Source organism: Erpetoichthys calabaricus, chromosome 11, assembly GCF_900747795.2.
Source record: "Erpetoichthys calabaricus chromosome 11, fErpCal1.3, whole genome shotgun sequence".
NCBI classification, from domain to species: Eukaryota; Metazoa; Chordata; class Cladistia; order Polypteriformes; family Polypteridae; genus Erpetoichthys; species Erpetoichthys calabaricus.
This window is the reverse complement of record NC_041404.2, coordinates 3,290,171-3,302,660: the sequence shown is the minus strand read 5'-3', so window position 1 is coordinate 3,302,660 and position 12,490 is coordinate 3,290,171. Positions and strand designations below refer to the sequence as shown.

Sequence of the window (12,490 nt, the reverse complement as noted above, 5' to 3'; positions counted from 1 at the left end):
GAGCAGAGAATTGTCTGAGGACTTGAGAACAAAAACTGTGGAAAAATATCAACAATCTCAAGGCTACAAGTCCATCTCCAGAGATCTTTATGTTCCTTTGTCCACTGTGCGCAACATAATCAAGAAGTTCTCAACACATGGCACTGTAGCTAATCTCCCTGGATGTGGACAGAAGAGAAAAATTGACAAAAGACTGCAACGAAGGATAGTCTGAATGGTGGATAAACAGCCCCAATCAACTTCAAAACATATTCAAGCTGTTCTGCAGACTCAGGGTGCAACAGTGTGAGCTCGAACTATCCATAGATAGATAGATAGATAGATAGATCCATCGACATCTGAACGAAATGAAACGCTATGGCAGGAGAGTCAGGAGGACACCACTGCTGACACAGAAACATAAAAAAGTCAGACTGGAGTTTGCCAAAATGTACTTCAGGAAGCCAAAATCTTTCTGGGCGAACGTCTTGTGGACAGATGAGACCAAGGTAGAGCTTTTTGGTAAAGCTCATCATTCTACTGTTTACAGAAAACGGAATGAGGCCTACGAAGAAAAGAACACAGTACCTACAGTCAAACAAGGTGGAGTTTCTAAGATGTTTTGCTGCCTCTGGCACTGGATGCCTTGACTGTGTGAAAGGCATCATGAAATCTGAAGACTACCAAAAGATATTGGGGTGCAATGTAGGGCCCAGTGTCAGAAAGCTGGGTCTGCGTCAGAGTTCATGGGTGTTCTAGCAGGACAATGACCCCAAACATACCTCTAAAAGCACCCAGAAATGGTTGAAGACAAAGCGCTGGAGAGTTCTGAAGTGGCCAGCAATGAGTCCGGATCTAAATCCGATTGAACACTTATGGAGATATCTCAAAATTGCTGTTGGGAGAAGGCACCCTTCAAATCTGAGAAGCCTTGAGCAGTCGGCAAAAGAAGAGTGGTCGGAAATTCCAGTTGAGAGGTGTAACAAGCTTGTTGATGGTTATAGGAAGCGCTTGATTTCAGTTATTTTTTTCCAAAGGGCGTGCAACCAAATATTAAGTATAGGGTGCCAATAATTTTGTCCAGCCCGGTTTTTGAGTTCTGTGTGAAATGTCAGATTTGGGTTTTTTTCCTCTGTGTTTTTTTTTGTGTTGTTCCAATGCACATAAAGGAAATAAATGTATATACCAAAACATTTGTAATTGCAACAATTTTCTGGGAGAAATGGTGCATTTTCAAGGAAAATTCCAGGGGTGCCGATAATTTCGGCCATGACTGTATACAGTGCATCCGGAAAGTTTTCACAGCGCATCACTTTTTCCACATTTTGTTATGTTACAGCCTTATTCCAAAATGGATTAAATTCATTTTTTTCCTCAGAATTCTACACACAACACCCCATAATGACAACGTGAAAAAAGTTTACGTGAGGTTTTTGCAAATTTATTAAAAATAAAAAAAACAGAAATCACATGTACACAAGTATTCACAGCCTTTGCTCAATACTTTGTCGATGCACCTTTGGCAGCAATTACAGCCTCAAGTCTTTTTGATTATGATGCCACAAGCTTGGCACACCTATCCTTGGCCAGTTTCGCCCATTCCTCTTTGCAGCACCTCTCACGCTCCATCAGGTTGGATGGGAAGCGTCGGTGCACAGCCATTTTAAGATCTCTCCAGAGATGTTCAATCGGATTCAAGTCTGGGCTATGGCTGGGCCACTCAAGGACATTCACAGAGTTGTTCTGAAGCCACTCCTTTGATATCTTGGCTGTGTGCTTAGGGTCATTGTCCTGCTGAAAGATGAACCGTTGCCCCAGTCTGAGGTCAAGAGCACTCTGGAGCAGGTTTTCATCCAAGATGTCTCTGTACATTGCTGCAGTCATGTTTCCCTTTATCCTGACTAGTCTCCCAGTCCCTGCCGCTGAAAAACATCCCCACAGCATGATGCTGCCACCACCATGCTTCACTGTAGGGATGGTATTAGCCTGGTGATGAGCGGTGCCTGGTTTCCTCCAAACGTGACGCCTGGCATTCACACCAAAGAGTTCAAACTTTGGCTCATCAGACCAAAGAATTTTCTCTCATGGTCTGAGAGCCTTCAGGTGCCTTTTGGCAAACTCCAGGCGGGCTGCCATGTGCCTTTTACTAAGGAGTGGCTTCCGTCTGGCCACTCTACCATACAGGCCTGATTGGTGGATTGCTGCAGAGATGGTTGTCCTTCTGGAAGGTTCTCCTCTCTCCACAGAGGACCTCTGGAGCTCTGACAGAGTGACCATCGGGTTCTTGGTCACCTCCCTGACAAAGGCCCTTCTCCCCCGATCGCTCAGTTTAGATGGCCGGCCAGCTCTAGGAAGAGTCCTGGTGGTTTCAAACTTCTTCCACTTATGGATGATGGAGGCCACTGTGCTCATTGAGACCTTCAAAGCAGCAGACATTTTTCTGTAAACTTCCCCAGATTTGTGCCTCGAGACAATCCTGTCTCGGAGGTCTACAGACAATTCCTTTGACTTCATGCTTGGTTTGTGCTCTGACATGAACTGTCAACTGTGGGACCTTATATAGACAGGTGTGTGCCTTTCCAAATCGCGTCCTTGGTTTGTGCTCTGACATGAACTGTCAGCTGTGGGACCTTATATAGACCGGTATGTGCCTTTCCAAATCGTGTCCAATCAACTGAATTTACCACAGGTGGACTCCAATTAAGCTGCAGAAACATCTCAAGGATGATCAGGGGAAACAGGATGCACCTGAGCTCAATTTTGAACTTCATGGCAAAGGCTGTGAATACTTATGTACATGCGCTTTCTCAATTTATTTTTAATAAATTTGCAAAAGTCTCAAGTAAACTTTTTTCACATTGTCATTATGGGGTGTTGTGTGTAGAATTCTGAGGAAAAAAATAAATTGAATCCATTTTGGAATAAGGCTGTAACATAACAAAATGTGGAAAAAGTGATGCGCTGTGAATACTTTCCGGATACACTGTACTAAAAGTACAATACTTACTGCATTTCAATGTGGAAAATAAGATTCATATTCAATGAAGTTATAGATCTTCATCGGTATAAACTTGGATTTTGTTTAGAAATGTACGGATATGGCCATAATGAAATGCATCCCACTCATTTACTCCACTCTCGAGACTAATACTATAGATTTTAAAGCTTTGTATGTGCAAATGAAAGAATACAGGAAAGGGGAAAATACAGTGTTTTCAATCAGCAAGGCATTTTTATAGGCAACTCAGCCTCACTATGTAGTGCCACACTTGCACATTCAAGGCACAACACAAAGATACAGACTCCAAAGCAGAAACACCAATGACATGACTGGAGGTATTCGTGCCAGACAGGCCTCCAGCAAACCCAGTTTACACAAACAGAGGTTATAGATGGACTGAAAATAAAATGTATTCAATAAGCACTTAATAAAATTATGTTTTAAGAGTTAGTATTGTGTTAAATGACATTCATGGGGGGAAAAAAAAAAAAGATCTGAACAAAGACATGTCATTGCTGCTTTCTTCAACGTAGGTTCAGATAGGTAAAAATACGTATGACACAGTGGTGTAAAATAAAGAAAAGCATTCATAATTTTATGAATTTGCACCTTCACAAAAGACGCATTCTTAATAACGCACACAGCCAAAAGAGTCTCATTAAGAAAATACAAATGTGACCACAATTCCAGGGTCTGCAATTAGCATGTAACATGAATTAATGTTAATAATTATTTCTTGGTTTCTTCCTTTAAATATTGTATTTTTTAATTTGAAAAAGTATGCAAATACTTACATTCCACTTGGGAGCCAATCTGGATATCTAAAAATTAAGCATAATGCAAAAACAAAAAAGTTAAATCAGTTACAGTTTTCACAAATGAAAAACAGGCATATAATACTGTAATTAAAAAAACTCAAAACAGCAAAGCATTAACCTAAAGAAATAGAATCACTGTATTGTTGATAAAACAAAGTACTACAACTGTAACCTTACATAATACTGAAAAAGAAAAGGTTTAAACTTTACTAACATGGGGAGTTTTTAAGATAAGCCTATAAATCCTTCCATAATGCAGAAATAATGATAAGCAGTGCAGCCATGCATCCATTTCTCTAACCTCCTCATTCCAGTTCTGGAAATTATCCTAAAAAATGGATTGTAGGAATGTTACAATACCAGAATGTTTGAATTTAACAAATACCAGTGAAATTTTATGGTCCTCAATACATTTCGACATGATAGCAAAAACAGATGTTCCATTCAATTGCTTATTGTTAAAGTATCTCCATTTATAGAAGTGAACAATATTGTGCCTTTTTCTGTAACACAATATATAAATACTAACAATAGCAGCAGTATTAAAACACTGGCATCTACAGCAAGTAGCTCAACTATAAGCAAACAAGTATTGCCATTCATAAATACCAAAATACAATGGCTTAAATTACAATGTGTGGCATAGATGGGGATCTCCACAGTGCAACAACAAATGGGGTTTTATAATCTTACAGAGCTGATAAGAAATGATTATATCAGGTACTACCTGACTTACCCTTGCATGTGCACATTCTAAATTTATTCTCTGACATTTTCTGCCCAGTAACTGAAAAATACTGTTTAAAATCTACACTAAATATAAAAATTTGAACATTATTACATATGTACTGATAAATTATTAAATTAAAAGATACTTCCAGATATTTCCATTTAAACCACCTATTTAAAGCTGTTTTTGTTACAACTTGCTTTTAAAGGCTGGTTTGTCAGTGAACCAATCCATTAGGTTTGCAATATTTGCTATTGGAAGATTTATATTTGCATCATTAGCAACTTATTAGCAAATATCATTAAAGAGTAATATTTAATTGATTAATCCAATTGATTCATATCTCAAATGTCAGAAACTGCAGGTGCTTTTTTTTATTATTTTATTTTTTATGTCTTTTTAACCTAACCACAGGAGATTCACAAGCCAGTGTGATTCTTTGTGCCGGTCCCAAGCCCGGATAAATGGGGAGGGTTACGTCAGGAAGGGCATCCGGTGTAAAATTTTGCCAAATCAATATGCGGACAACAATACAAATTTCCATACTGGATCGGTCGAGCCCCGGGTTAACAACGACCGCCACCAGTACGGTTAGCCAACAGGGTGCTGGCGGGAATTGGGCTACTGCTGGCCGAAGCAGGAGTAGAGGAGGAAGGTAAGGAGAGTTGAACTGAGGGTAGGAACATTGAATGTTGGCAGTATGACTGGTAAGGGGAGAGAGTTAGCAGATATAATGGAGAGAAGGGAGGTTGACATATTGTGCGTGCAAGAGACGAAATGGGAGAGGTGTAAGGCCTCGGGGATCGGAGGGGGATTCAAATTGTTCATCATGGTGTGGATGGGAGGAGAAATGGGGTAGGGGTTATTCTGAAGGAACAGTATGTCAAGAGTGTTTTGGAGGTGAAAACAGTGTCAGACTGAGTGATGATTATGAAGTTAGAAATTGGAGGTGTGATGATGAATGTTGTTAGTGCATATGCCCCACAAGCTGGGTGTGCAATGGATGAGAAAGATTATTTTTGGAGTGACTTGGATGAAGTGATGAGCAGTGTACCCAAGGGACAGAAAGTGGTGAATGCAGCAGATTCCAATGGACATGTTGGTCAAGGGAACAGAGGTGATGGGTAGGTATGGTGTCAAGAAGAGGAATGCAGATGGTCAGAGGATTGTGGAATAAGCCAAAAGGATGGACGTGGCTGTGGTGAATACGTATTTCAAGAAGAGGAAGGAACATAGAGTGACATACAAGAGTGGAGGAAGATGCACACAGGTGTATTACATCCTATGCATAAGTCAATCTGAAGGAGATTGAAGACTGCAAAGTGGTGGCAGGGGTAAGTGTAGTTAAGCAGCATATGATGGTGGTCTATAGGATGAGGTTGGAGATCGAGAAGAGGAAGAGAGTGAGGGCAGAGCCAAGAATCAAATGGTGGAAGTTGAAAAAGGAAGACTGCATGGTTGAGTTTAGGAAAGAGGTGAGACAGGCACTGGGTGGCAGTGAAGAGTTACCAGACAGTTGGGCAACTACAGCAGATGTAGGAAGGGTGACAGCAAGAAGGGTGCTTGGTGTGACATCTGGACAGAGGAAGGAGGAACAGGAAACCTGGTGGTTGAATGGGGAATTACAGGAGAGTATACAGAGGAAGAGGATGGTGAAGTAGAAGTGGGATAGTCCGAGAGATGCAGAAAGTAGACAAGAGTACAAGGAGATAAGGCGCAAGGTGAAGAGAGAGTTGGCGAGGGCTAAAGAAAAGGCATACGATGAGTTATATGAGAGGTTGAACACTAAGGAGGGAGAAAAGGACCTGTACCAACTGGCTAGACAGAGGGACCGAGCTGGGAAAGATGTGCAGCAGGTTAGGGTGATAAAGGATAAAGATGGAAACATACAAGTGAGGAGAGTATGTTGAGCAGATGGAAAGGGTACTTTGAGAGGTTGATGAATGAAGAGAGAGAGAAGGTTGGATGATATGGAGATAGTGAATCAGGAAATGCAACAGATTAGCAAGAAGGAAGTAAGGACAGCTACGGAGAGGATGAAAAATGGAAAGGCCGTTGGTCCATATGACATACCTGTGGAAGCATGGAGGTGTTTAGGAGAGATGGCAGTGGAGTTTTTAACCAGATTGTTTAATGGAATCTTGGAAAGTATGAGGATGCCTGAGGAGTGGAGAAGAAGTGTACTGGTGCCGATATTTAAGAATACGGGGGATGTGCAGGACTGTAGTAACTACAGGGGGATAAAATTGATGAGCCACAGCATGAAGTTATGGGAAAGAGTAGTGGAAGCCTAGGTTAAGAAGTGAGGTGATGATTCGTGAGCAGCAGTATGATTTCATGCTAAGAAAGAGCACCACAGATGCAGTGTTTGCTCTGAGGGTATTGATGGAGAAGTATAGAGAAGGCCAGAAGGAGTTGCATTGCTTCTTTGTGGACCTGGAGAAAGCATATGACAGAGTGCCTCGAGAAGAGCTGTGGTATTGTATGAGGAAGTCGGGAATGGCAGAGAAGTATGTAAAAGTTGTACAGGATATGTATGAGGGAAGTGTGAGGGGAGTAGAGTTGGTGAAGGTGGATGAGTTTAAATACTTGGGATCAACAGTATGAAGTAATGGGGAGTGTGGAAGAGAGGTGAAAAAGAGTATAGGCAGGGTGGAAAAAGAGTGTCGAGTAATTTGTGACAGACGAATATCAACGAGAGTGAAAGGTCTACAGGACGGTAGTGAGACCAGCTATGTTATATGGGTTGGAGGCGGTAGCACTGACCAGAAAGCAGGAGACAGAGCTGGAGGTAGCAGAGTTAAAGATGCTAAGATTTGCACTGGGTGTGACGAGGATGGATAGGATTAGAAATGAGTACATTAGAGGGTCAGCTCAAGTTGGACGGTTGGGAGACAAAGCTAGAGAGGCAAGATTGCGTTGGTTTGGTCATGTGCAGAGAAGAGAGTATATTGGGAAAAGGATGTTAAGAATAGAGCTTCCGGGTAAGAAGAGGAAGGCCTAAGAGAAGGTTTATGGATGTGCTAAGAGTGGACATGCAGGTGATGGGTGTAACAGAACAAGATGCAGAGGACAGAATGATATGGAAGAAGATGATTCGCTGTGGCAACCCCTAACGGTAGCAGTCGAAAGAAGAAGATTTTTTTTTTATCATGTCTTTTTAATCCAGTACAGCTGTTAAACAGTCTTTGTTTTGCTATTTTTAAGGTTTCTTGAGTGACTTTGTTATTGCTTATGCCTGTGTACAAATTCAGAATTAGAACATTATTTGGACTATCATTATTGGATTTCAGTAAACATAACTGTGAAAAGAATTCTTTAATAATAAAAACCAACGATTGTCATAAATTCAGTGTTTACAGATTCATATTTAGCAATGAAGTATGCGGTTTTTCTTGTCTACTAACTCTAACAACTCTGTGTTTTGCCAGTTATACAGTACATCTGTGTTAACACACTGCACATCATATTAATAGGGAGATGTTCCTTGTGCTTCCAAGCATTGAAACACTAAAATTTTATTTTGTTATGAACAAATGGACTAACTCATGTCATCACTGGCATTGACAAGTGAAAAAGTCACTTCATGTGAATTTTGTCTCTATGTTATCTGGCTATAGCTGTTTGTGCTGGCAGTCCCATATCCCACAATCCTACATTCATAACTGTGGATACATGCGAGTCACAACCTGCCGCGACCTTGAACTGTATATACCGGTTAAGTTAAACAATTATACCTCATTTGATCAGTAATGTTATTTTGTTATTAAAGCCTGCACAAAATATATTTTTGAACGATTCCATAATGGGATAAAAGTGACAATGCAAGCGTGTGTATGTGTTTAACTTTTTTTTTATTTTTTTAAATAATAATTACAATTCCTTGTAATTGTGCTGAAATTCTCGTGTGAAAACAAAAGCATTTACAGACTTGATCTCTGCTTTTCTTTTTGACACGTGGTAGTACAGTGCTGTACCATCCCAATAGTGAGCCATTTTTATACATCTAGTTATGCATCTTTATATATTTACATTTTTTTTTAAACGAACAAACTGAAAATTCCATTCTAGATCATATCATGTGTAAGCTGTATTGTAGGCAGGTGTTCAGAAAAGTAATTTTTTTTAAATGTCTACAAACTACATAAACCATTGTTGCTCTCCAAATTAGTTGGCTTTGAGACATACCCAGGACAAACGTCCAATCACTAAGACTGTGTTCAAATTCACCTATACTAAAGCAATCACTTTTTTTTGTAAAATAATCCATCATATTTAAAACTACTAAATAGAGGTACAGAGTTTGATTTTTTTTATGGCAGACAGCGAATTCTTTTGCAAAACATATGTCTATTAAAAATCTGTTTCAGGGCTCCATATGATCTATAAACTTTATGTGCAAAATTTAAACCAACAAAATTCAGCATTTTAAGAAATGATTGCGTCAGATTTTGAAACCATTCAGCAGGCCCAAATTAACAAAAACATTGCAAACAAGAACTTTCAATCGGTTTGTTCTAATTCAGGTTTGCAAGAGCATAGACCTTTATAAAACTTTTAAGTTGGTGGAGAATACATTGCATTTCTTATTGATATTCACTGAATAATTATGCTTTTACTACTGTGCATGTAAGTTTAAGCTAATGCATGTTTTGCAGTTTTATTTTCCAAAAAGAAAAAAAAAAGGAAGGAGATGAGATTGTTAATTTCTATGTTTTACAGATGCGTTCCTATTTGTAGTATTACGGTACTGCATTCCTATTGGGAGTAGTACAGCAGGGGTTTTCAAGTAGGTGGATTTTTCGGCATTGCGTGCCACAGCATGCTTGTGTGGAAGTATAATAAAGTTAATGTGAAAGGTGTTGTATTGTTGTTTAAGTTTAACATTGGTAGCAGGGGATGGCTGCTAATTATACAATCTCGCCTACATTAGACGAGAGCCAGACATACGAGAGCTAGATACAAGAAGTTTTAATATGGACCCAGGTTACTGATTCTGAAAAGAAGAAAACATTCACTCAATTTCAGCAGAAGACCTGAACAAGGATGAAGGTATGACTATTGTGATAGAATAGTTTTTTAAAGGAGGAAAGGGGTCATACTTACAAGGCATATTCAGATTTTGATAGAGTTAATAGAGTGAGTACAGTTTCTGTGGTGGATATATAATTGATTTTGAGCAGAGATACTCCCACATGTGTACATATAACATGGCTCTGCCAGATGCTATGCTAGCTTTTAAGCTATTGCATACTGCACGATTAGATATGAACAAAAGGCAGCTGGCATTAACAGCATGTACGAAGCTTACTTTTACTTTGATGAAATCAGCGCTAAAGAGTTTTTGAAGAAAAGACACGTCTGGTAACAACTGACATTACTGTCACGCAGGAAACTGCGCGTTTCACCAGTCAAAAACAACACATCAAGTTCCACTTGCAAAGTAGCCATGAGAGGTGATCATTGCTAGGCACTAATCCATCAAAATGCATTATTTGTCAGAGCAATTACTACTGGGCTAAAGACTGGTTATGCTGTAAATCAGGGGTCCCCAACCCCCGGTCCGCAGCCATCTGACAGCCGGGCAGCGAGAGAACTGCCGGCAACGGCGACTCACTCAGACTTTTCAGAACGCTTGGCGGGCGGGGCTTTCAGCGGTGCAGAGAGGAGAGAGACCGAGGTGAGAGAGTATTACAACAAAGTATTTTTATGGTCCCGACAGTTTCCCCATATGACATGAGTCTATAGAAATCACGTTACTACGAAGTACATTCAACAGATGCTTTCATTACAACGAAGTGACCTTGAAATGCTTGAACGAATCATCCACAGAGCAGTTAGATCTGTGGTCGCAGCTCAGTTGTGCACGTTTTCACAACGATCCCCAAACAGAAACATTGTAAAAAAAATCTTTCTTCGAACTTTCCTCGTACCGGTTTTTTTTTTTTTTTTGCTGTTTTTGTTGTCTGTGCTTTTCAGTGATTCCTTTTGCTTATTGCTTGTCAACATTTGAAAAACATCCATTGGAATTTAACTCATTGTCACCCTCCTATAGAAACGGCAGACACGAAAAAAAGATAGCAGTGTTAATGTTTGTGATGTGCAATCTGTTGGATTGGCAAATGTAAAGCATATGTCTTTGTTATATGCAAAAAAAGAAGAAAAATCTCTGATTGCAAACGTATGCGAACTGCTTAATAACTTTAATAATAACAGAAATGTTATGTAAATTGTGTATAAAACTGTTTTACTATGCAATTCTATACCTTATAAGACAATATTAAAGTATATTGTAACCTCACCAATATAGTTTAAGCACTGTTAAGTACCGAGCCTTAGATAGTCAAAACACTGGAATGCTCTGATATGCACGGTGTCTTACATGTAACCACTCCACCAATGTAAAATAACATTCTGAACGTCAATGCCGAAGACTGGGTGGTGTATTAGCAATAAGGAGGCACCTTTGAAAAGCAGACCAGACAAAGATGGCAAAATGCCAAGAGGTGCTAATCATTAGCATGTATTCGTGGTGCTTTTATATTCAAGCGTCGCATATTCCCGATCATAATTACACGATACATTTTAAAAGTCTCACATACCGTCTTCTGTGCCGTCTTTTTCTAGGGCTTCATCTGGTCCTGACAGCAGCGGATCGCCAGCAATAGATCGCCACACTAAGCATATTAAATGTATGATAGTCCAACTCTCTGCACATTTAGAATCCTCAGATTTATACTTGATATCACTTTCATGATGAAAAGCATTAAAGTAAGTATACTACATTTTACAGGTAAAAATCGGTAATTTCGTTTAAATAATGAATACTTTTAATAATTACACACATGGGGGTGACACAGTGGCGGAGCGTTAGCACTGCCGTCTTGCAGGGAGTCACGTTGCTGATATTCCCTGCCTGGAGTTTACATGTTTTCCTACTGGGTTTCCTCAGTGTGCTCCAGTTTCCTTCCAAAGATATGCAGATTTGGGGATTTGGTGCCTCTAAAATGACGCTAATGTATGTGTGTGCTTGTATTCACCGTGCGATGAGCTTAGGCCTCATCCAGGGATTGTTTCTCACTCGTCACATATTCCCGATCGTAATGACATGATACATTTTAAAAGTCTCACATACCATCTTTTGTGCCATCTTTTTTTTCTGGGGCTTCCTCCTGACCTGACAAGAGCGGCAAACAGCAATAGATCGCCACACAGAACACATTAAATGTATGATATTCTAACTCTCTGCACATTTAGAATCCTTAGATTTATACTTAACCAACTAGGACCTACAGAGCACAAAAGAAACATAACTGTGCTGGAAAAGGAAAAGAATGTTCCCAATAGGGCTGGGCGGTATGACCAAAATTTTGTATCACGGTATTTTTCTAAATTATCCCGGTTTCACGGTATTTGACGGTATTTTTTTCCCCATGCACGAGTGGATGTTAACCACATTTTACACTGCAATTACTGCAGTAGACTGGCTAAGAATAACCTATTCCACTGTCATGAGCATTGTACATTGTACAAAAAAAACATTTTAATGTGCACAAAAGTGTTAATACAGGTTTGAATGGTCCCATAAAGTGATGGTTTTCAAGGGGGTGGCACTAATGGAGAGAAGGAATCACATTGCATGACAGATGCAGTCAAAATATAGAACCTTTTTATTGAACAAATTTTGCAAACAACTATTTTGACAACATATTTTCAACCATCCCATCATTAAACTGCACAATATTTAAACTAATAAATAACAACAATAAAATAAATAATAGTTCAACTTCCAGTAATAACAACAATAAAATAAATAGTGCAAATTCCAGTAATAATACTATTACTTCAAAGCTTCAAGCCCAGATACATTATACACTATTCAAGTATTGAGAAAAAAAAAAGTGAATGTGTATTCACACATTTGAACATAATGAACAAGGCACTTATGTAAATCTTAGCTAT

At 39.4% G+C, this 12,490-nt stretch overlaps 1 protein-coding gene across 1 annotated transcript in view; it reads right to left on the bottom strand.

Moving 5' to 3' along the window:
* Positions 1-12,490, bottom strand: part of LOC114660144 (matrin-3-like) — a 75,146-nt gene that overhangs the window by 47,275 nt on the left and 15,381 nt on the right. The window contains exon 4 of the mRNA XM_028812645.2: positions 3,775-3,801. Within this exon, the coding sequence (XP_028668478.2) occupies positions 3,775-3,801 (27 nt within the window). The remainder of the gene's footprint in view (positions 1-3,774; positions 3,802-12,490) is intronic.